At 36.6% G+C, this 25,272-nt stretch overlaps 3 protein-coding genes across 7 annotated transcripts; 1 reads left to right on the forward strand and 2 right to left on the reverse strand.

Annotated features, from left to right (window-relative positions):
- Positions 1-867: 867 nt before the first annotated feature.
- Positions 868-10,221, reverse strand: LOC137966160 (PX domain-containing protein EREL1-like). 2 transcript variants are annotated; one of them, XM_068812701.1, is made up of 10 exons: positions 9,945-10,221; positions 8,379-8,504; positions 7,909-8,007; positions 6,471-6,563; positions 5,806-5,914; positions 4,278-5,281; positions 3,121-3,285; positions 2,783-3,025; positions 2,112-2,327; positions 868-1,301 (listed from the first exon to the last, which is right to left on the reverse strand). In XM_068812701.1, the coding sequence occupies exons 1-10, from the start codon at positions 10,056-10,058 to the stop codon at positions 1,032-1,034; spliced, it is 2,439 nt and encodes an 812-aa protein (XP_068668802.1). In that variant the 5' UTR covers positions 10,059-10,221; the 3' UTR covers positions 868-1,031. The 2 variants fall into 2 exon arrangements, with proteins under 2 accessions (XP_068668802.1, XP_068668811.1); XM_068812710.1 differs by lacking the exons at positions 7,909-8,007; positions 8,379-8,504; positions 9,945-10,221 and having other exon boundaries at positions 5,806-5,924; positions 6,471-6,551.
- A 725-nt stretch (positions 10,222-10,946) lies between these two features.
- On the reverse strand, positions 10,947-19,504 carry LOC137966173 (E3 ubiquitin-protein ligase COP1-like). The gene is made up of 13 exons (XM_068812721.1): positions 19,025-19,504; positions 18,466-18,543; positions 17,430-17,585; positions 16,936-17,295; positions 16,187-16,344; positions 15,987-16,052; positions 15,134-15,212; positions 14,876-15,031; positions 14,693-14,791; positions 13,655-13,759; positions 13,399-13,578; positions 12,038-12,148; positions 10,947-11,916 (listed from the first exon to the last, which is right to left on the reverse strand). The coding sequence occupies exons 1-13, from the start codon at positions 19,484-19,486 to the stop codon at positions 11,746-11,748; spliced, it is 2,181 nt and encodes a 726-aa protein (XP_068668822.1). The 5' UTR covers positions 19,487-19,504; the 3' UTR covers positions 10,947-11,745.
- Positions 19,505-19,848: 344 nt separating this feature from the next.
- LOC137940049 (autophagy-related protein 18d-like) lies at positions 19,849-25,233 on the forward strand. Of its 4 annotated transcripts, XM_068784988.1 has the most exons (6): positions 19,849-19,939; positions 20,069-20,122; positions 21,907-22,712; positions 23,302-23,557; positions 23,697-23,820; positions 24,781-25,233. In XM_068784988.1, exons 3-6 carry the CDS (start codon positions 21,960-21,962, stop codon positions 24,866-24,868), a joined length of 1,221 nt encoding a protein of 406 aa, XP_068641089.1. In that variant the 5' UTR covers positions 19,849-19,939; positions 20,069-20,122; positions 21,907-21,959; the 3' UTR covers positions 24,869-25,233. The 4 variants fall into 4 exon arrangements, with proteins under 4 accessions (XP_068641089.1, XP_068641079.1, XP_068641071.1 ...); XM_068784978.1 differs by lacking the exon at positions 20,069-20,122 and having other exon boundaries at positions 21,815-22,712; XM_068784970.1 differs by lacking the exon at positions 20,069-20,122 and having other exon boundaries at positions 21,880-22,712.
- The last annotated feature ends 39 nt before the right edge of the window (positions 25,234-25,272 follow it).

Here is a 25,272-nt window from a genome sequence, read left to right on the forward strand (position 1 = left end):
CCAAAATCATATCAGTTTCCCACTTTTCTTCTATTCATCTTAGTGATTTTATATTTCTAATTACCAAGCTAGTTTACTGTCTGCATGAAACGCAAAAAGGATTAAATGGTTATTTCCTCTAGCCAAGACAAACAACTAATATTATCATTAAAATTACTGCTACTTACTCTTATACCTTACATTAGAATATCCCATTGTGTCACGTTTTGATATCTGGATGTTACATTAAATGAATAAAAAACAATATTTAAAAGTCAATTACTTCTAATAAGATGTTTAAAGGATCAAATGCAATTCACTTTGTACAATGAAGAAAAAATAATTCACTAACCTCTGGCACTCAAAAAGAAAGCTCATTAGGGTTGATCCAACACAAAAAGTCATTTGGTGCAAAATAGATCAATGACTATTTCATCTAATTATTTCGCACCAAAATGTTTTTTGGTCTTTTTTCAGAAACAAGAATGAGAATAACATTTGGTGCATTCAAAGTAACTTTTAAAATTTGGTGATTAATTGTTCTGTAATCAAGAACCCTTTAGTCTTATTGACACAAACACACCCTTTATTGCATATTAAATAGCACATATATATCCATCATCTATTCATGTAGTAAGTCTAACCAATGATGGTAAGATTTATTTTTTAGTTTAAACATAGCAAATAACTTAAAAAAGACTAATTAGTCATATCTCTAAGTTGATTTTTGATAGGTTCATATTTTTTGATAATCATATGAAGAATTTAATAAACTATTCAGCCTCACCCACTACTAGAGCAGTAAATGCAGGTTCTACCTCCTCCACTGTCAATCCTAAGACAAATTATCCATGAAGAACTGAACAGAGTTACAACATGCTTGCTCATTGCTCACAGGGCCAAAAATTTCTTGGGACATGAATTATACAATACACTAAGCCTCAAATTTCAGAAACTTCACTTTTAATTTGCTGTGGGAATGACTTAAACGAAAGGGATCATTGTCAGATTGACAGTATTTACACAAAACTACAGGATATAATCCCTTTGCTCTATCTTTCTAAGAATTTGTTGAGTACAGTCTTTCTACCTGGGGCAGCATTATCTCTCCCATCTTCTTTATCTGGTTTGATTGTGGTTTTCAACCCACAGCGAGTTAAAGAATTCACCTGTTTCCTCAGAAGAGCATTGTCGACAAAAATATCCATCAATATTTTCCGCACCTCATTACCCGCAATTCTTGGATCATCACCATTTACGCGGAGATCACTCTCGAATTTGTCACCCTGATCATCACCATCATCTTGGGCTAACAATTGTGCCTACCATAATTGGCGAACAATATAGTTTGTCATTAGAAACACCACAATTTCAGAAAAGCAATGGAGTAGTTTTCAGTTCACCAATTTCCATGAAATCAAATTTGTCCATTTAATTAGCAAATAGGCAAGTCCTTCAATGCAGTATAAGAACAAGTTTCCAAAATCACCAGTTTGCAAAAGGAGTACAAGTTTTCCTTGAAGATTATAGGCTTTAACCTGAAACAAAGTTTTTTAAAAAAACATGAACTAACTGATACATAGTTATTATGGCAAAAACAAGCAAGAGGGAGAATCCAACATTTTTAACAATGGAAAATAGTAATTAAAGGAACAAGAAACCTTTTGTCACAAGATTCAATGGTAGCAACAAGTTATGTCTCTCAACTCCTTTGGAGATTTCCTGTTATACATGTTGAAAACTTAACAGTTCAGAGACTGCAAACTGCTGGCATATGTCCTTGAGGCAGTCGTGTTATTATTTGTCGTTACAACTTTTGAGGACATTGGTACCTGTTTATCCATTTAACCAACTTAGGAGGCCTATTCCCAACTAACAAAGTCAAGAATCTTTAAACCCATAATCCATGTGGGACTTTTTTTTTTTTTTTTTTAAATAGCAAGGTTCATATTAAGAGGGTATGGGACTTTTACCTGGAAAGAATGGCCACAAGAATGAAATATACTTTTCCAGGCATATGACAGTTCCTTAGGATGCAACTTACTGACTGACTAATCACTCACTGATAAAATAACAATAACAACAATATAACATGATACTCCACAAACTGCCGTGAAAGATGATAGACATACCTCTGCAAGAAGGAGGCCGATTCTATTGTCAGAAGTTGTCAAAAGATCCAGAGCATCGGAGAGAGAAGTGTCAACATTGAACTTATCTTCCTCTTCTGCAAGAAAATTGACACCACATTCTTGAAGCCGGCAACGAAGAATTTCACATTCATGCAGGAGCTTCTCTCTTGCAAGTTCGGCACGTTCCTTCTTTTGCTTTTCTTTTTGCAGAATTTTCTGAAAGAGTTCAAATAAAAATTGATAACATAAAATACTGCTAAAGTTTTAGCAAGAAATACAATGAATAGATAGGGTACCCTGCCCATGGGTTGTCCTAACAGATAAGTTATAAGAGAGGGCTTCATTAATGTAAGAATACTGGTGAAGAGCCAAAAGACACTTGAGGTGCTCAGGTGCCAAAAAGAGAACTAATACAGAAAAAATGAGGGAAACAAGACAAGATAATGTTTCATAATAAATAAGAGAAAATGAGATGAGTGAGAGAGGAGGAAACAGAGAAAGCGACAAAGAAATGATGATTAGCTGTTTTAAGACATTTAAACCTGAAGTCATCTAAATTACATCAATTGCCAGGATTACCCAGGAATTTCATAGAAATAGGGCAGTATCAGATAAATTCCAAGTAAACTAGAAAACATCTAAGCATTTCATGCTAAGGAATAAACACCTACCTCTAGCTCAGACCTCTCCTTCAATGACTGACTTAGCTCCTGTCTCAATTCGATTTGAGTTTTTCTCAGTGATTTAACCTCCTTCACAAGAACTTTAATATCGCCTTTAGATTTCATCTCCGAACCTGCTTGATGCCTATGCAAGTTCTCAAACTGTTCTCTCATCATATCCAACTCTTGCATCAATGTGGCCTTCTCACTGATGGCTGACATTTTTGCTGATTCGGCAAGAATCTTTTCATCCTGAAATTGGAAAGGGAAAGTCACAAAAAAATAAATAATCAATTTCAGTTCTACTATGGATTATTTGAAAATGAATATCAGCAAGAACAAGAAACCTGTTCAATCTTGAACTTTGATTCCATCTCCATTGACTTCCGACGAAATTCTTCCAAGTCCCACTGCATCTGTGTGATTCGTTCCCTTTCAATTAAGATTGCTTGCTGTAAATTTTCTTTAGCTTTTTGTTTTGTACTATCAAGTTCAATTTCCAAATCTTTCACCTGGGGGGTAGAATAGGATAAAGAAAATATGAATAAAGTGACCAATTTAATCAAATGAAATTAGTGTAACAAGAAATTTGAAATCCTCTAAGTGACCTATGAGGATTAATTCTCATCTGGAAGGCACTGATACCAAGTATACTCCTCACATCAAACAGTAATAGTTTTGTGTGCACCTGCAAGTTCAGTTAACAAAGAAAAGAGAAAAACAAGCCTCTAGTTGGCCCATATATAACACTCTGAAGCAGGAGGACTGCGGTTCCCGATGCAAGCTAAGCAAAAGCTGGAGAGTGGTTTGAGTCGGAAAATAATTTTATCCATAAAGGGTGGTGACCAGAGGAGCTGTAAAATGTAATGGGCTTCAAACTCATTCATGAAAGTTGGCTGATATGTGTCAGGAGTTACTTGAACTTATTTAGAAGAATGCCTGTTCCTGCTTCAGCCATAAAGCTAATTTAGATGCTGGGTTTTGAACCAAGTTAATGCTCTCCAGAGCAATTGATTATAAATCACAAGTAATCTATTTGATGTTAACTAAGAAGTGCATTTCATCTATCAAAAGAAACTTTATTAATGGAAACAGGGAGCATCTCTAACGCATCTTATTGAGAATGATTCTTACCCAATTGACCCAGGTTGATTGTATTGTGTTTCTATGTTTTTATTTTTCAAACTGGTTCGTGATGTGCTTTTTCTTGCTGGCCTCGTTTGTGGGCTAGCCATTTGCTTGTATTTTCTTATAATTTTTTCTCTCCTTACCAAAATTTCTTCATCATCCTCAAGAAAAGAACTTCCAAGGTCTTTGACAGGATTTCAAAAGCTCAGCCAAATGATTGTCAAAAGATATCTTAGCTCCACAATGAGAAAGAAAGCTCCAAATCAATTATTATTCCAATCCAATACGTATAATAAAAGTTCAAAATGCCAGATTAAAATTAAATAACTCAATTACATGATCACAATCAACTGAAAAGTACAAAAGAGGTACCCACCTTTGTTGTAAGATATTCTTTTGCAGCGGTTTCTTGATCTAACCTAGCCCAAAGATCCTCCATATCTGTTTTAACTGTAGCCAATCTTCTTTGAAAGGTTGTGAGCACCCTATTCATTTTATTACGCTGATCCAGTGGCAGAACAATCTGCACATTATTTGAAAATTGCAAAGCAGCAACCTCAGAATCTCTAGTAACATCCACAGAGTTATCTCCAGAAATGCCCAGCCCCTTTGTTGTAAGATATTCTTTTGCAGCGGTTTCTTGATCTAACCTAGCCCAAAGATCCTCCATATCTGTTTTAACTGTAGCCAATCTTCTTTGAAAGGTTGTGAGCACCCTATTCATTTTATTACGCTGATCCAGTGGCAGAACAATCTGCACATTATTTGAAAATTGCAAAGCAGCAACCTCAGAATCTCTAGTAACATCCACAGAGTTATCTCCAGAAATGCCCAGCCCAGAATTTGATATTTCACTACCGCGCACAGAACTTGTATCACTTCCAACACTCTCAGAAGACAATTTTCGAGCATGTCCAAGGATCTTATTCCTCTTTGATTCTGATTGAGAATCAGTTGAGGCATCTCCATAAAAGATGTCCTTTCCTCCAACAATATTTTCTTTCCTATGAAGCACTTTGTCGCTATGAAATTCCTCTAGTTGTTCTGACATAGTTTCTCCCATGAGTCCATTTTCATTGTTCAGCCTGCCATACTTTGTGATTGTGCCCATGGTAGAAGTCAAGTCTTGATCCAATGAAATATCATCTGAACCAATTTCTGAAAATTGGTCCCTACCATGCCTGGGTGTACCCAGGTCTGATGCTTCATAAGTATGATCACTATAGTCATCTGTCAAAATAGACAAAGTCTTTGCGATTGGTGACAAATTATTCCTAACAACAAAAGCACTAGATGTAGGTCGCAATGTCCAAGAAGATGAACCACCATGACTACTGTCAGAAGCAGCATCCAAACTTTTGTGGTTTTCATCCTGAAACGCTGCAGGAGAAAAGCATTATAATTTTATCATGCTAAATTGTGAATTATGCGAAAATATTGAACTTTCAGATAGAATAAAATGACATTAGAGAGTGTGACCATATAATCGTTCAGACAACCCCAACAGAGGGTACAGTGGGGACATGGACCCACCAATTAAAGTCTGATAACCAACAGGTCACTGTGTAGAAAAGCCTGATAAAAAAAAACCCAAAGCAAGACTCATAAAAAGGAAATCAAAGATAAGAAGACCCACAGTTCACTCTCAGCTAGTGAAGGCCTTTAGACTAAATAATGTTAAATTATCGAAGATTAACTTGAGGTCACTATCAGTAGTAAAATGGGTGGGACAGACTCTCCTTGCAAGTGAAGGGCATCTTTTATATGTAAACAAAATCAATATTGTTGGTACTTCTTGTCAATCAAATGCAGTGATATACATAAAAATTTATCCTTTTCTCCATTTAAATCGGAAACCTAAAAATTGGTCTAACCAACGATCAATCTGCAAAAGATTTACGTACATGCCCTTGCAGCAGCTTCCAGTTCAAGAAAGGACGCCACAGGAACACTTCTGGACAAATCAATGTCGCACAGTAGCTTGCCCATCCATTCCTCCAAAGCACTCCTCCTCTGGAATAAACTAACATTTTGAGACCATTCATCATTAAAGAGAAAAATAACTTATCCTAATATGACAGATCCATTTTGCTCCCAAAAAAAAAATAAAAATGAAATACAATTATTTAAGTGAATGAAGGCCCACATTAGTCAAACTTAAAAAGAGGGGAATTCTAATGTAGTTCAAGCTGTGGGGAGTTGGACCAGACTCCAAGGACATTCCCAGAAAATTCTTTTCAATTATTCTGCATAGGCTAGAAGAAAACAGTAATTTTTATTCTTCTTTCAGTAGCATGTGCTTTTCCTTGGAACGTATCAAGTTTCATTTATAGTATCACTGAATGATGACATATTTTTTGTAACGTTAATTGAGTAACCTCAAACATGTGGAAACACCTAGGAAAAATCCCTCCTAAAGCAGTCATGTAATAGTTGCTTACATCAAATATGAAGATAGTGAAATTTAAACACTCTTGAGGACACAATAAGCATAGATCCATAACCAAATGACATATTAGTGTAGGAAAAAAACGAAAAACAAAAATCTATGTACTACCATGCTACCTACCTCTTCTAAAAGCACTTTGCTCGAATTGATTCTTAAAAAACGATGCTTGGGCGGGTGTGGTGGGAGATTTTTCTTGGGAAATACACGTTTAAGCTACAAATCATACAGAAAAAAGAAAACATGTTAAAGACATCTCAAAGTCAAAGCAACTTTCAATTTGCAATGAAAACAATAACCAACATCCTATCCACAAAGAAGAGCTTATTTCCTGCAGCAGTCAAATAAAGAAAACATAATGTGGGATCATGCAAACGAAGTTTATGGAGAAAAAGTATTTCCAGGCTATGGAGGGAGTGACATTCAACTGTTCCTCTAGTTTGTCCTCATATTTGTATGCTTCTTCATAAACCTTTGGCTAATTCTTTCGTTCTTTGAGTAAGTTTCTTCACATTAATGTTATCAAGAAACAAATAATGCTTTACATTATTCCACCTGCCAATACCAAGTTTTCTACTTTTAAAGACAGAAAAGAAAAGGAATGTGTAGAGTACAATATATCATTTTATTGGATGATTCACACAATGTTGGGATGCTTTGCATTAAATGAGTAAAGAGTAACAGGTTCAGGAGCAAGAGAAGCCTCACCCCTCAACACTGGAGGGAGAGAACATCTCAAGCCTCAATTACAGGGGAAGGCATGCCCATTACTTTCTGGCAAGAGACCCCTTCCTTGCTTGGAAATTCGATACAGAATTTGCTGACCTGCTAACATGCTGAAGTGAAATAGTTAAGGGAGAACACATTATTTCTAGGATCTCAGCATACACATATCCTAATCTCCAAGGGGAAGCCACTTTCCAAAACATCCAAAAAATTATGATGGAGAATCCCCTTCAACATGAAAGGACTAGAGAAATGCCAATAGAAGAGCTCTGACTTATACTTCAGCTGAAATTTTACAGTACAATTTCTTGAAATTTTTAGAAAAATTTCATAATTCATTTAGAGAATTTTTTTTTAATTCTAAAACAAATGAAGAAAGCCAAAATTGAAATAATTTTTTTCCTGCAGTATAAATGGTTAATATTTCATTGGTAAAGGCAAAGACATACATAAAGAGAAGGTATAGTTCATGACTCATCCAGTAATTCAGGAAACAGCTAAAGCCCAGGAAAAATAACCAAGAAAAATAGTCCCCTATATACCCTTGAGAAATCTGTTTTCTATCAAGATCCTAGTGTAGCTTCTCAGTTAAATATTTTGCCCTTCAACTTAGTCTGTGAATGTGAAACAAACGTTGAGCATTTTCAACTGAGAGCCAAAACAACCTCTCTAAAGGAGATCTATTTCCTTTGGAAGAGTTTCCAATTGGAGAATTCAAAGATCAAATCACATGAAGCTGGAAACTATTTTATGGTGACAAGTGAATTAGCATTGCGAAAGTAGCATATCGAGATGCTTTTCTCATATTAGTTTCAAGATAGAGTTCACAACTTACCGCACTGTATAGCTTCAAGAAGTCACTGAATCTCCTAAATACCCCTCTAGCAAAACTAATCCCTTCTGGTGATTGTATTCCAATCTGAACCCTGTAAAACTGTCTTAAGGCATTAAAACAGAAATCATGGCACTGCACATGGTCAAAAAGGAAACAGATTGAGGTCAATGCCCTTTCAACTCCTAGGAGCAGTTTCTATATGATGGTATTGGACATTAAAGAAGTTATGATCCTTTTGCACTGGTATTGCTTTTAATTATCATTGCATAGTACCAGGAAAAGGCACTATGCACAGTTGAAAAGTTTGTTTTTTTAGCAATATTGGTCCTTGAGCAGATGCCACTTTGAAGATGAGCCTCAGGGACTTGCCCACAAAAAACTTCAGTAAAAAAGCAATTACTATGCTCCTAAGATAGCTTTTCTACCAATACATAAACAGCCAGGGCAATCCATTCGCTCTGGTGACTCACCACCACTGGATCAATGAAGCTGCCTTCTGAAGCCTTTGTCTCAGCTTGTACTATCCAAGAGGGAACACTAACACAGTAACTCCATCCCGAGTGAGGATCATGAGGCCAAACAGTGTCTCTTCCTTCCTACATGATAAATATGGAACTTAAAAGAAGGATTGAAAATTGTCAGACTCCAACAAATAAGAGAATAAACAGACAAGGAATCAACACTGCATTTAACCAACATAAAAGTTCCAAAATAATAACTCAATTCGAGTGAGTCCAACATTTAAGTACATTGCCCAATTTTGTTTTAGAAACAAATAAATGAAAACTTTTTATTTGGGAAAACTGTTACACAGATGGGTATCAAGATACATCAGAGTGGTTTGAAAGCAAGACTTCTCGTTAATTTGAAAGTGATCAATAAGCAAAAGGTTTAAACTTCCAATGCAAATACTCTAACCAACTGACATTCCTTATCTATGTGTTCAGAAAATACAACGTATCAAACCCAATACTCTTTACCTAGGCATGTTTCAAGTAGGATCATGAAATTTTAAGATATCACTGCTATTCTACCTTTTGATGGACCTTTGAGATTTCAAGAACTTCAATATTTATTATGGAAGGAGAATTTTAGCAATACTGATATTGTCAAAGGAGATGCAATGTTTCCTAGGTAATTTGACAAACAACTAACTACACTAAAATGGCAAAGTGGACATTATCCTCAATCTACCAAAATATATCATGCTGTTTGTTTTACTTGAAACAAATCTCCCTTCACTCCATCAACCATAATGGAATGATTATTCTTTTAATTCATAAATCAACAAAATAATTGCTGTTTCAGCTAATTCTCTTTTACCGACTTGAATTAAGAAAAATGAGAATCACTAGGATAAATAACAACATTAATCAGACATGCATGAAACTAGCTCAATGGTACCCAGATGATAGATAATAATAAAGAACGACTCAGCAACCAAATTTATGACTTTTTCCAACGATCACACTCTTTACAATCTCCCTAAACTTTATAACAAGCTTCATCAAGGAAATAAAAGGCAACAACACTACCATTAAACGTAACTGATATAAGAAAAACGACTAAATAGAAGCCTTAACATAATTTATGCATCAATTAGATTCTGTTTTCTAAAACTCAGATAGGTTACTCTTTAACGTGAAGAAAACCCCAATAAGCCTGTATAACCTATGAGCAATTAATAAGTTTTGGATTAGGAACATACGAATCTCCTTATTAGCCAACAAAATCAAACCATGACATTAAAGCCATTCAATGTTCATCAGATTAGATTCTAATACCCAACCTCCAACTATAGAAACTAAGGGACTAAGGATGCTAATAACATTAAGTGCAACCTCAATTATCCTCAGTTCAGGACATGCAAAATTAAGCCTACAAATTATTTTGTCCTAGGAATTTAATTTCATCAACCATGAGAACAATGACCCATAATTCAATTCTCAAGTCCCTTAACAAGGTCAGAAGAAACAAACCCGTGAATTGGACACAGATTAAGGAATTCTAGGATCAGCGAAGAAGAATTGACTGACCCATTTCTTAGGAGGTGGGCTCCAATCCATTCCAAGAGGTAGAGGAGAATTGCCGTCGTGGCGATGCTTTGGGGGGCTCGTTTTGGGCATCTTCGGCGATATAAACGACGCCATTTCTTACCCAAATAAACCAAAACACAAATTTAGATCCGATCTTCAGCAAAAACAGAGCAAGCGGCACAATTCGAAAATGAGGGGGATTGAGGGGGGAAAGGTGACCAGAGAATCCATGCACTCCCCATCTCTCGTTCCAAAGAGCTACAATGAGCAGCGTGACGGTCTCTTTCGTCTTGTTCTACCCTCCTTGTTTTTGTAAAAAAGGAACTCGAGATCCCTCGTTCTGTGCTTAGGACTGGCGCATAATCAATTTTACTGTTACGAACCTGTAAAAAGCTCATTCGATTCGTCGGTATCTGAGTCCACTCTACACTGCAACCGGTGGTGCCTGGTGAATAAAATGCATATTTATGCGGGACAAAAATATAATTATATATCCATAAAATTTTAATTTTAGATATAGCTTAAATTTAAGAATTGATAGCAAGATAGCAAGCTAAGAGGTTGGTTGTAATTAAAAAAAAATCAACTAAACCATGAGAAAATTCTATGTTTTATACAAGAAATTATGTCAAAATCGAGAATTTAAAGGTTAATTCCCAAAAACTATTTAAGAAATCCTAAATACTTAGTCTAAAACGCTAATACAAACCCAGAATTCACCTTTACGATCCCATCCCCACAACTTCTGGTAAGGATAATATGAATCAACATATACAACAACAAATCTCTTTTAACCCAAAAGCAACTATTACAATATTGAATTTATCAAACCACATTTCCTGTTTGATAATATTGAAAGAAATATCCCTTCTGAATTCAAAACTTTTATCGTTACATTTTAAAATTAGTAGCTAAAATTTATTTCATTCCAGATAAAAATACCCTTAGCAGCCTAGTTGATGACAATATTTAACATTGTATAGTATTAAAAACTTTGAAAGTGTTGATAATGGAAGAAGAAGGTTTAATACATTACAAATATTTTAGGACAAAAACTAATATAACAATTTGTTAAAAACTACCACTACAGATAACACACAGTGAACATTTGCTAAATTATATACACCCTGGTTTAACTAAAATTTATTCTGTTTTTTCTGCCAATGACAACAGGGAGGGATGGTTTCTTTCTTCATTTCCCCCTTTCTCTTCTTCTTCCTCTTGGCTCTTCTTTCCCCTTCATTTCCTCTTTCTCTGTCTTCTTTCATTCATATTCACCATCTTCTTTCCTGCTTCCTTCACTTCTGCAGATCTTTGTTTTTCTTTCTTTTTACCCTTCACAATTTCTAACAATGTGATAACAGTGGCAATTCTACTGTTACAAAATGGAAATTTGGTTCATCTGATATAGATTTCCTACATCCTCTGTGAAAGAGGAAGAAGAATCTGACAGTGTATATCAAGAGTCTCGAGTCAAATGAATTTGAGCTCCACAATAAACTTCCTCACACTCTTCCTCCAATTTGTTGAAGCACCGGAGCCTGTGAACCAAGCCACTTCTATGATATTAAATGTACATAGATAACCTCTCGGTCAAAGTGATCTTTTGATCCTTTCTCATTATACAAACTGCACAGCTGATTATGTACAGATGGTTTAATAAAGCCAGACCTTGTTTGATTCTCTCCGAACTACCCTTTCTCATTGCACTCTTACAAGAAGAATGAAAACTGGCATATGAAGTTACCCATTTGGATTCGTAACACATTTTTTGCTTCTAATTTTGCCTTCCATTTCTTACTCAAGCAGCAAGTACGAGAACTTTGATGGTTCCTTGACTATTAGCAGTTAACATTGTTGGACTATCTCTTTTCCAACACACTGCACTTATGAAGTATGACCCTGCATCATCATCTGTATCATCCATATCAGAGCATCCAAACTTATGCCAAGCTGCAGGTTTGGGGATAGCCTGCAAAGTGAATATGCACCATTATTGAAAATGCAGGTATTAAAACAGAGAAGGACACGTAATAAGGCCTACCATTATAGTCTCAAGGATGTAGAACCCTTGCTTGAAATAATATGCTTACCTTGTGGTAAACAAAAACATCATTTGTTTCACTCCCACAGGCAATATACTCATTATTCACTGTTAGACCCACAAAATTCTTCTCATTTGTGTGCCCTCTATATGTTCGAACCTGATAAGATTACAAAGGTGAAAAACTATTATACAGATCTCTTTTGGAAAAGTGAGGAAAGCTCAGCAAAAGAAACAGCAAACAATGAAATAATATCTGGTACAACATGCAAGCCCAAAATTTCAAGAATCACCATCTCTCAAGGACGAAATGGTACAGGTTGTAGAAGAAAAAACATCCAACAAAAGACTACTGGTGGATAAAAAGGTCCTCCAATCTTTAGTTATACATGTGCTCTATGAGTTGTTGTGTATGGGAGAATAGTTCCACATTGGAGTAAGCTTGAAAAGATCACAAGCTTATTTGTGGGAGAGAGGCATCCTAACTAGAGCTAATCATTTGGGGAAAAAGTGTTTATTGTTCCTCTTTGTTCTTTATAGCCATGTGTGCATATGTTCTTCATGTCATAAACTGGATTGTCAGTTTAAGCCTGGATGCATGATGGAGTTTCAGTAGATAAAAAAGTACATCATTCTATAGTTGTACATGTGTTCCATGTCTCAGCTAGATGTATGACTGTGAGAGTTGTTGTGTGTGGGAGAGTAGTCCCACATTGGTCTTGACCTTGAAAAGATCTACACTTACTAGTTGGGAAAAGTTCTTGAGACTTCGGCTAGTCATTTTGCAGGAACAAGACAAAAGAGCAAGTTCTTTGAAGAGAAAATTTATGTACAGGAAGCCTCAAGATTTTCTCTGTAATTCACAACATTTGAGAAGCAACATGAAAGAAAATGAAAAGACCCAAGCATTAATTCAACCAAACAGATTGCTAGAAACAAGGTGACATCGTGCAATCTGCATAGAATTGCCTACTCTTTGACGAAGGGGTAAATTAAGTGTATGTATACAACTCAATAACTTTTTGGTATTTCATTTCATTACTATATCTTGGCTCTCCATTTGTGCACTTTGGAAGAACACAGGTCCAACTGAGTGCTCATCACAAGATATGCGAAGTGAGTTTGACTTTTTCATGGGACATTAGTTGACTGGTAGAGTAAACTAAAACCTCATGGGTGTACATCTTGCCAACTTTTTTTTTCGGTAACATGTATCACACACAGAAAGGAGTTAATATTAAAAGACAAACAAGCTTTTTTTTCTTTTTTTTTTTGAAAAAATTGACTTAAAATGACAATTTCATAACAAGTTAAGGTATTATATGTTGTTCAAGATTCCTTTCTTTCAGTGAAGAGCCTCAAGAGGATTGTATCATTCTTGTAATCTCATTCGTAGAAAGATGTGCTCACCGGACAGTGTTCCCTGACATCCCATAATCGTAATGTACTATCAGTTGATGCAGAGGCAAGTTCATTATTCGAGAGAAATTTTACATATGAAACCGTCTTCCTGTGACCACTAAAAACATGGACTGGAGCACTTGTATTTCTCAGGTCATAATAATGAATGTGATGATCAGCAGAGCCAACCTGAAAATGTCAAGTAATTAAGTGATCCACCAAATAAATGCAGCCGAAAAATACATATGAAGGGTTAGAAGCATACCGCCACATAGATACTAGAACCTGGATTATATTTAACACAACAAATATTAGCTTTCATATCTATGTTTAATACACTGGCTTCTTGTTTGGTGCACCAAATCTTGACCTGTAACATGCATGCTCAGCGGGTCAGATTACAATTGAGACAAACTAAGCCAATCACAAAACTAGAAACATATACACACGTTTTCTTAGGGTTGTTTGAAGTAGATGACATTGCACACGAAAAGGTTAGCTATTGGTCATGGTGATTAATCAGCTGAAAATAAGGTGGGACAAACTATAGCAATCTTGTACAGCCCAAAGCAAACCAGTACAAATTTATAAACATCTGCATTTTATTTTATGGTTATTCTTTTTTTTTAAGCTGCCTCTTTACGAGAATGTTGTTGCTTGAATTTCTTAAGTTTTATTTTTGTCATGCTTTAATGTTCTTCTTGTGCTGGTCTCTTTGGTGTGTAGTGCTTTTTGCTCCTTTTGATAAAATTTGCACATAATGTGGCTTTTTCTATTACTTTGTTTTTGGCTTCCAAGTTAGGAAACCCTCTAAATTTTAATGCTCATATTAGCTTATGATTGAAGTCTGCAATTTCATATCTTGAATCTCTATTACTTGGCAAGTTACAGAAGTAGGTGAAGCAACTAGCAGATTGACATAAAGGATAAGAGACACAGGATTGTCTCACTGATTGAACCAATACAACCTGACCCTGCAAGTGAACTAGGTTAATGCCTTGGTTGGTTTTTAAAAAATTGGACAAAAGATTTTCCACATCTACAAGTTGCTTAGAACATAGTAGGTAGCCTTCATTCAATTAGATGCCAACAGAACATGTTTCATTTGCATTATAATTTATGAAATCAACAAAAGAAAAAATACATTTAAGAACTTCATCAACTTGGAACCTTAGTTTCACAAGTACCTGTGAAGTAACTTTATGACAGATATTAAAAGGCAGGCTTCATTTGGACAGGATTTCACAGAAGTGACCTAAGCCAATTTCCTATCAGCCAACTAAACAAGGAAGATGAAAGATACCTTACAATCATCACTACCAGATACCAGCAATGATGGATCTGTAGGCGAAAAGTCAACACTCCATGCTCTTTTTTCATGCTCATCATATTCCATGACACTCTGAAAAATAAAAATAAAAATAGAGCTAAATGCAACAGAAGGTGGGAGTAATAGAAATAGACGTTGTGCCAGAAATGGATTTACCTGCCTGGTGGTTACATCCCACACAGTGACTATCCCTTCATAATCACTACTAGCTATATGGTTCCTAATGGATTTATTCCAACTCAAGCAACTGAGTTTGGATCGTGTTGGCATCTCTACCACTGGCAAATGAACATCAGCAGGTTCATTTACCACCTGACGTAAAACAGATGATTCAGAATAATCACTTCGTAGATGATACTAAAATCTTTTCTTGTTTCTTTCACCAGTTAGAAGAATAAACAGATGCTACTTTACCGTAGAGAATTCAAAAACTTTAATACGTCTAGAAACCCCAGCAATAGCAAACAACTCATCATCACGATCAAATTCTATGCTGCATGAAAGATGAACAGCCAAACACCAAAAGTAGTTAGTATCTACGCATTTTATCCTCTATCCTTATATGGATCAAACCAAATGTGGAAAAAAAAAATCTACTTTATGCATGTGGATGGCCACCCTCAACTTAAAAATAAGGGAATGATGCCTTGCTGCAAATAAGAAGCTAGAAACAAGCTGGCACAAGATTCCCATTACAGCTGCAATCAGAATTTAATATAAGATATCCAATTTAGAAAAAAGAGATTTCAACGGCTAAAAGAAACTATCTTTGTGGGAAGTCAGACTTCAACTGGATTGAATATCAGGCCCCAGATACACAGAACTAAAGGCAATACCAGCCCAAGAGTGATATGATGAGTAGCTGAATGATGCCTCTAAGCGGAGAAGACTTATTCTTGGAGACCCACCACTTCTCCATTACTAAGAGAGTCCAAGGAATGGCTGCTACCACCAGGAATAACATAATGCAGTGTCCTAGAGTATTATCCATGACTAGAATTGAGCCAAATTGACATGGCAATTAAGAGTGCTAGCAATTAAGCACTCTTATTTAACGTTTTGCTACATGCAATCTCACAGAGAAGTGCTGTCCATGCCACTTCAAATCTCAAGTTCCAGAAAAAGAAAAAAAAATCTTCAAATATAGATGGATTATAAAAAAATAGAAAAAATTATCATCACATAATATTTTTTTAAGTTAATATCATCAGATATTACAAACTCCCAATATGATGGAAATTGGAAACATGTGTTGGCCAGTCCTCACCTTGATACAATATTGGCTGAGTGGAAAAGATCCCCATGTCTAAGTTCAGCAATAACACGCAAGCGACTGAGACAAGTGATAAAACAATTAGTGAAAAAATAGAACGTATAGAACTGAAGTCATTCACATTTCAAGATCTAAAGTTTGGGCCAGAAGCAATAAGAACAAAGTGTCAGTAAAGTTTATGATGATTGTAAAACCTGTATCGAGTAAACGTAGTCAATACAGACTGAAAGTCCTCAAGACTTGCATGGTATCCTTCCCGGCTTAAACCGTTAACGGCCTTTTCATCCTGATTTTTCGATTGGCTAGCTCCTTGACGCCTCTTTTGCAAGTAATACTCTTGAAAATCAGTGAACTGCTAAACAAGAAATGAGTGAGAAATTGAGAGAAAAGCATCATTATAAGGATAACAACAAATCAGAAGGAAGCTTCTTCTCGCTGCCATCTGTCATATTTGTGTCAAAATAGCACTGTATACTCTTTGACTTCTCTTTGAGGTTACAGATTCTTTTTTACGAGTTAGTCTGATGTACTTGGTTCAACATGCTTCCCATTCCAAATGAACTTGGCTCACAGTTCTAGGGGCATGGTCCACATGGAACAATGGACAAACAGAAATAGGAAAGAGCTCTTTCTTTCCCCTAAACAGCAGACAATGTAGAGAACCCCTTCCACTGTGCTACCAGTTCTTTTTCTTGCTACCATCAGTCCTCATTTGTACTTGGCTCACAGTTCTCAGGACTGATGTAGAGCCAAGTACAAATCAGGACTGATGTAGAGCCAAGGCAGCACTGATTCAAACAACTAAGCTTTAAATTTTTTTAGTGAAGCAGCATTCTAAGGATATTCTTCTCAAACACAGGTCTTAATAATGAATTCAAAGGCCATGTGATTCTCAGAGGCATAGATGACAGAAGATTAAAACTAGCAAGATCAGAATGCTAACCTGTGCATGAACTCTCCTTTTTCTTGCAACCATCAGTCCTGACTGAGAAATTGCATTCCGTGGATCTGAACCACTAAAAGCATCTTTTCGTTGGTAGCCCTGGGAATTTCCTTGGGCCTTTGGGTCTACTTTCTTGCCCTGGAAACTGCCTGAGCAGGTGCTGCCTTGTACAGCCCGAGTACCTGCAACGAAGCCAGTATTGTGCTTATCAAGTGAAGAAGACCGTACTTTTGGGGCCATGGGGTCATCTGCTAGCATGCGAAGCTTCATGGAGTATCTCTCCTTTGCACGGTATAACTCGATTCTGTGCCTCTCCACAGAGTTCATATCTTCTTTAATATATTGGAGATCAGATTGTACCTATTGAGAGTAAAAGTTCTTGAGTCATCGATGCCATTATGAAAGCCAATTGCAATACACACGGTCTCATAAGTAGAATTGCACTCACTGGGAATTATTAGGCAAGTTAAAGAGAAGATTTTTCGTATTCTAACCTCCTTCAGTTCATCAATTTTTTGTTTCTTCAAGCAGTGTAAGAAGTCAAGAAGTATCTGCATATTAGTCTCTGCCTCTTCTTGCTCCATTTTCCTCTTTTTCTCTTGAAGGAGAGAAATTAGAGTGTCCAGCTCCTTCACAGAAACTTCAAAACCCTGTCTAAGAATGACAATTGGGTGTCACATATAAGAGTCCTCCAAAACATTGTACTATATCACCAAATTTTACATTTTCAAACAGTGAAACAACGTAGTTACAAAATTGCTACACTCTCCACTTTAACTAAGCTAAATGTACCTCGAGCTCCAAAATACTCTCATGCTAGGAGGTCGCAATCCAAGAAGCAAAATGCAATACCATCTTTGGATATTCTATTTTTATATTTTGTCTTGTATTGCAGATCTAGCAGTCTTGGGGTGTTCTTCCTGTCCCTTTTGGTCTCTTTACCCATTTATCAATGCATTTTCAAGAAATTTAAAAAAAAAACAATAATCTAAATTAAACTATAATAAGAAGACCTAATGAGGGAGTATCAAATTTAAACCTCTAAAAGTATGAGATAAACTTTTTTAGTTTCTGCAAAGATATGCAAGTGATCGGCCACACTAGCAGCACTCACTGTTTCACAAAATTTGGCACAGAAGAAGGAATTTCAATAAGGGAATGTCACGTTAATTCAGACTTTACAAAGTCAACTCCTAATCTATGTTCAGTCATCAAATAATTTTAGTAGAACATTTATTTCATAATAAATTGTTATCTACCAAATCCAGGTGACTACTGATGTAGATTATATAAGAACTTCAAAATCTTCTCCAAAACAAGAAGAAATGCCACAAATGCTTGAATCATCAGACAAGCAAACCTAGTAATCACCCATGCCTTAGAAGATTGAGACAGATAAAAGTACATGGAAAATTGGAATAAGCCTTTGACCTATTGCTAGACAGCTCCTAACATCAACATATGTTAGGCATACAAAAGACTTGTGTTTTGTTATCCCTAGATTGTTGCCTACTGGAACCAATAACTTACCTGTTGCAATGCCAGACGAAGATGCTCTGTAGGTGATGCATTTTTTGCTATTTGACGAGCAGATTGCTTCTTCAGTAGCTGTAAGAAAACAGAATACAGTTAATTGGAAAGAGTGCAAAGTTAAAAATTAATATTTTCATCCATTTCAAGTCATGGAGAGTCCAAGTAGGACCTATGAGACATTTAATTTTAACAAAAAGCCTCAAAATTCCATAATTTTTTATTAAAAAGAAAACTACAACAGAACTAGCAAAGTAGTACTACAAAGGGTGTATGCCCAAATAAGTAGCTGGAAAAAAAATCTGCTGAAATTAGCATGTAAGAGAAAAACAAACCCAATGCTCTCCAATTCAGCTACTGAGCTTAACATCCACGACCGAATAGTTCCACAAGACAAACTCAAAATATATAAAAAGCACAAAACCAAGCCAAACAGAACAGTTATTTAACTTCTAACATTACCCCACTAAAGCCTCAAACGCAGAAACAGCAAAAGAAACAAACAGTGGTAAACCAAGACAAAGCAACAATAAAGCCAAACCTGTAGAAGCAGACTGACCTTATTAAGCAGAAAATTAGGGTAGAGCTGGTTAGTAGTGAGGTACTGCCCGCAACAGGGGCAATCACTTTTGTTATTCAAATGGGTAACGATACACATGTAACAGAAAGTATGACCACAGGCAGTGAGGAACGCGTCCTTGATAACTTGCATGCAAATGGGACACAACAAATCCTTGTCCGGCTCCACTCTGGCCCCACACACCTCCCCGCCCGTCGTGGTGTCCTCTCCACAGCCGGCTTGCGACACCGACAAGTTCACCGCCTCCCCTCCCCATTTGGGTTCCGATTTCACCGACGGCACCAACGCCCCCGTCGACGAGGTCTCCGCCATCTCCTCGTCGAAGGAATTCGGATAAGTCCCTCTTTTTTTGGCAAAAAAAATCAGCTCGGAGTTTGCGAGGAAGAAGAAATGGGGTGAGCGGAACTCCGTCTGCAAGATCAGAAGAAGGAGAATTTCCATTTTTTATTTTCACTCTATAATTTTACTCTAATTTTGTTCATTTTCTGAGGGCAGAAAGGTGACACGCATGTGATGATGTTAGGAGTTTGGAGCTGCAGTGGCCGGTGGCGTGAGTGACATACGGTATAGGAACCGGACCGTGCATAATTTTACTGGCCCGGTTCGAAACAAGAACCAGAGTAATTATGAACCGGTAAGAATCAAATGGGTCCGTGCATAATTTTTTTGTTCGAGTGAGAGTAATTTTCTACCTGGGCCTATATCATGATTTAAGAGTGGGCCTCCGCTTCCCTGCCCGACCCGTTAGTGGCGTGATGAATCGGGAAAGCTGCATAATTTTGCCTGCAAGTTTTCTCCTTGGGCCTTTTCTGACGAACTGACGGAGGAGGACGAAGAAGCGAAGATGAAAAGTGAGGATCTCGGAAAATCCAGCTCTGGTTCATCTTCCTAAAGGTAACCCTATACTCTTTGGTCCAAGTATGGTGTTTTTTATTTTCTTTTATTGCGGTTTTGAGTAGTTTTTGGTTTATTTTGCTGTGGTTTTACCATGAGATGCATTGATTATGATGGTGGGTTTTACAGTGAAGATCTGGAATGGTGTTTCGGGGCTTCTCGCGTTTTCCGCGTTTCTCTACGGTTGGCTTCTTTTTGTTAAATGGAATCTGAGAAAAAAATGGATTTTTTTTTTGTCTTTCGAGCATTATTGCTGCTTTGAGTTTTTATTTTGGCTGGAATATGAGGTTGCTCTAGCGATGAATAGTATTCACTGAACGGTTGATGAATGATCTTTAGTTTCTCTCAATGACCTGTTTTTAGCAATGAAGAGTATTGCGTATGAAAGCTTTCTTCGGAAATCTGATCGACATCGGAGGATATCATCAGGACAGATATAACTGCGAAATTTTAATACTATCATGTCACTTAATGTAACTCCAGAACGTACATGTTGATTTTCTTTGTACTTGGTCCTTCATTAATTTATTGGTCCAACTAGATAATAGCTAGACCAGTTGAACATGGAAACTTGCGTCCTCTGAATTTATTACAGTTTGCGGGATTCTTTATGAGTTTGATCTATTCTTTTTTTCTTGGTGGCGTACCTAAATCCTGCAACAGTGCATTAAGCGCGCACAGTGTTCATTAACTTCTCGAGAGTAAAAAGTTATATATCATCCTAATTCTTAAATCATTATGAACTCAATTAAGTGGCTCTCTGTCTAGTGAAAGTCCTTTATTGTAAAATAATACGTGAAATAGTGTGGATTTGGCCTCTGTCTAGTGTAAGGTTGAAATGGTTGTTTCTACTTCTTACTAAGGTACGAGACCCGTGCTCCACTTACTTTGGTATTGGGGACAACATCAAGGCTCATTGCGGAATGAGATCCATGCTTCCTTACTGGGCTCAGAGTCTATTACAACATTTTCTATGATCTTGTCATCATTGAAGGTGTTTTGACAGTTGTTATCTGCTAGATGGTGAGGGAAGGGTCTCTCCTACCCATTTTATAGGAATGCTTTGCCTCGTGTTGTAATATTCAATTTTGTTTTATTTGCTTCTTTCAAGTTTCAAGCTGTTTGTTTCCTTTCTTTAATATTATATGCTCTCTCAACAATATTCTTTCACTCTGATTGTTATTATTAAGAAAAAAATGTTGCTACTCCTAAAACTTTTTTTTGAAAAGGATGTATTAATAAAACAGATGAAAATTACAAAGTTTGAGGGAGCATTTCCCTTACATACTCCTAAAACTTTATCTTTCTTTTTGAGTTAAGTTGTACTTATTTTTTTCTGCTTTTCTTAGTGGTTGTATGCTGTTGTCTTTCAGTAATCTTTCCAGTGGGATATTTTATGTACTAGATCTGGATGATATTTCCCACCATCTACATATATGATTTTCCGTTTTAAAACTAAGTGTTCTTGTAGTAACTAATGGGAGATTTTGTGGTTGGAACCCCTGTCACAGATTTAGTCTTTTTATATATGTCTTTGTAGTTCTATTTATCTATCTTGGTCATTTTTTTTCTCTTTTGGTTAGTTGTTTAAGTGTTGCAGTTATCTCCCATAACCGTCTTGGGACTTTGCTTGTTCTTTTCCTTCTCACTAATAATGGTTGCTGGTGGCTTTCTTTTATGTTTATTGAGTCTTTTGTTCTAGTTTGACCAAAATTTAACAAGTATAAGATCCATGTTGTATGTCACTATTAATATTTTAAATATTTTATTGTATATATCTGCTTCACTGAGTTCTTCACTTTTATGCACAAGTAAGCATTTTTATGTTCTGCACTGTGTCACTTTTTGGATTTTTTCCTTTTAATGGAATTGCAGGTTATTTCACAAATTCTTTGTTGCAAATTTTGTAAGTATGTATGCCTTTCCTTCTTGAATGACAGAGCACTTGCTGCACCTGATTGACTAAGGTTTCCAGTTGCTGTTGATTTACTCTGCATCGGAGACTACTGCTGCCACTTCAATGAAATCAACAGTTTCAACTTCTCGGGGAGTAATATCCCCGAAGAGGGCTGGCACATATGATTCCCATGCAAGGCCTTCATATGTTTATGGTCAAACTGCTGCAGACCTTTGTGATGATAATCTGGAGTTATTGTCAGTATCTTGGAACCAGGATTATGAATGCTTTGTTGCTGGCTCAAACCATGGGTTCCGGATTTATAATTCTAATCCTTTTAAGCAAAGCTTCAGAAGGGATGTACGAAGTGCAGGATTCCGAATAGTGGAAATGCTGTTCCGTTCCAACATTCTTGCACTTGTTGGTAATGGATCTAGTCCACAGTACCCTCCAAACAAAGTAATGATCTGGGATGATCATGTAACCCGGTGCATCGGTGAATTCACATTTAGATCTGATGTTCGAGGTGTTAAACTGAAGAAGGACGGGCTAGTTATTGTTCTCGAACACAAGATCTATGTATACAACTTGACTGACTTGAAACTTCTTCACCAGATTGAGACTCTTGCAAATCCAAAGGGACTTTGCTGTCTTTCACATCATTTGAGCACTTCCGTGTTGGCTTGCCCTGGTCTCCACCGAGGGCAGGTTCGAGTTGAACACTTTGGTTTAAAGGTGACGAAGTTCATTAATGCGCACGATTCTCGCTTAGCATGCTTGACCTTGACGATGGATGGACTTCTTCTTGCAACTGCCAGTACAAAGGGCACTTTAATTAGGATTTTTAACACAATGGATGGCACTCGCTTGCAAGAGGTATTTTCTGTTGCTAAGGGCCATATGGTCTGATACTTATTCTTTAAAGTCAAACTACCTGCAGCTACAAGAATGTAATAAATTATTTGTTCATTCTTTTTGAATGCTGAACCTTATAATCTGGTCAGATTTGAAGCCAAGCTCACATTGGAAATTACCCAATGTAGCCATTGAGCTGTGCCCCAATCCACTTTTATTTGGTCTATTGTTGTTGATGATGTTATTACTGTTGTTGATTTGCTTGGTCTCTTTCTTTTCTCTCTGTAGGAAGTACCCTACTGTATCACCATATTTAGTGGTGACATATCCTTCTTAAGAAAAAGAACCATCGCACTCTTTTTCCACACTTTTCATGATTTGAAAAGGTTGAAGGTGTTGAAGACTTGCTGAAACATAGCCGAGGCTTACATTTTCAGTTTTATTTCTATTGTTCATGCTGTGTTGGCATAGAAGTTGAGAATGTGGGCTCTTGTACTTCTTTTACTGCATCTTTTTCTGTTTGTCTTTTTCCTCTGAGTTTTTATGTACTCCATTATATTCTTTTACTGTAATAATTTTTTTTGCTATCGGCATTTTGTTGTCTTCATAGGTACGTAGAGGAGTAGATACAGCAGATATATACAGCATTGCTCTTTCTTCAAATGTCCAGTGGTTGGCTGTATCCAGTGATAAGGGAACTGTCCACATATTCAGCCTTAGGGTTCGTGGGCTGGGAGATGTATCTCATCGTTCTACTACTGAGAGGACTCCTGAATTGATGCATCAAAACTCATCGACTTCTCTAGATGCCCTCATATGTCCAACTTCAGGAGCAAATCCAAGCTCATCCTTGTCCTTCATGAAAGGTGAAAGGGCCTTGTCTAAGCCTCTGTTCAATTTTGAAGAGCTTTTAGTAATGGTAGCAAGCACGCATCTTTTGGTTGATCTATTGTCCTGAACTTTCTTGAAGCATTAATATTATACATAATGTTTTGAAATTTCCAGGTGTGCTACCGAAGTATTTTAGTTCTGAGTGGTCTTTTGCACAGTTTCACTTGCCTGAAAATACGCAATTTCTTGCTGCATTTGGAGCTCAACACACTGTTTTAATTGTTGGCTTGGATGGGAGGTAGCTTTCCTTATCATCTTCTGTTGCTTGCTGTTTTTAAAAATAAGCAAAAGCTGTTGTTTTCTGCATCCATGTATCGCTGACCAAAGTGTATTTATTTCCTTGCACAAATTTTGGTTGTTTGTTTGTTTTTGTGATTAAAAGAATAAACTTTAATTGTTTAAGACATCAAGGATTTGATTATTCTCTTAAGAAGCACCAAATGTATGATTGAACCTTACTGCCCCCCTGGGTGTGTCTATCATGAGTTCTTGGGTTCAAGTCCCACTGGGATGTTGGGTATAGTGTATCTGAATCAACATTCAGAAAAAAGACGCTTCAAACATATTTTCTTGGCTGGGATGTAGGGTGTAGCATGTGTATGATCAACATTCAGAAAGAGAATCTCCAATTTTATTTACTTGAAGGGACTACAGGTGAGGAAAGTGTAAATAGGAGCAGATATTGGCAATTACTTGGGGCTTGTTTCTTATCTCTCTTGCTGGTTTCATCCAAATATTTATTAATTTGGGTTGGATGCGATTCCAGTGTTTTGTTCTATGATTTACTCATCTGAAAGGGTCCGTAACTTGATTTGTCTACTACACCATTGTGGGAAAACTGATCTGCTAAAAGAGTATGTTAAAATTATGGTCTGATGTATGAACCCTAAAAATCCTAGGAATTGCATTTTTTGTGCTTAATTAGCCTTTTGATCAGTTTCCTCACCAAAGCACGGTTAACAAAAAAACAAGCAAAAACCACTCATTGAAATCCTACAAGATTAATAATTACAGTTTTCTCAATTAGGATTGATTTCTAGTAGTGACCTCGAAATGATGTTTGAATAGGAGATTATGCCAAAGTCGATCATGTGGGTATCCCTGGTTGATGCTTTACTTCATCTTCTCAGTAAACCATTTACCATCTTGTTCTGAGATACATTTCTGATCTTTTTTCTTTATTGTTTTACTGGGCCAGTTTCTACAAGTGCAGTTTTGATCCAGTGAATGGAGGCGAGATGACACGGCAAGAGTACATCAAGTTCCTGAAAGCTGACGGCCGGTAGGAACAAGAGTACCTGAAGGTGGTTAACCTCTTCTGCTTCCTCTGCGTAAATACCAGACCATTTCTCTGTACATATCTGCTTGTTCACGCGCTAATTTCAAAGAGACAATTCCAATGCAATTAAATAAGCAATTGCGATTTAAACATGGGCAGCTCCACACAGATGCATGTACATTCCAAGATTTGAATTTCCCAATTTCAATATCGATCACCAGCCAGATTGAGCAGATAATTTGATTAGGGTAATATAGTGGATGGATTTTTTGTTTTTGTGAGACATTTAATTAACAGTTAGTCAATTGTATGTTTGATCAATATTTTCTTAGGTTTATATGACTTTTGATGTTTTTATAAGGTTTTTGTGAAAAGGGAACTGTTCAAAAGGCCTCATATCTTTTATTAGTA

This window comes from Aristolochia californica, unplaced genomic scaffold (genome assembly GCF_029961685.1).
Source record: "Aristolochia californica isolate CCGP_79_NKW_82.1479 unplaced genomic scaffold, dmAriCali1.0.hap1 SCAF_10, whole genome shotgun sequence".
Lineage (NCBI taxonomy): Eukaryota > Viridiplantae > Streptophyta > Magnoliopsida > Piperales > Aristolochiaceae > Aristolochia > Aristolochia californica.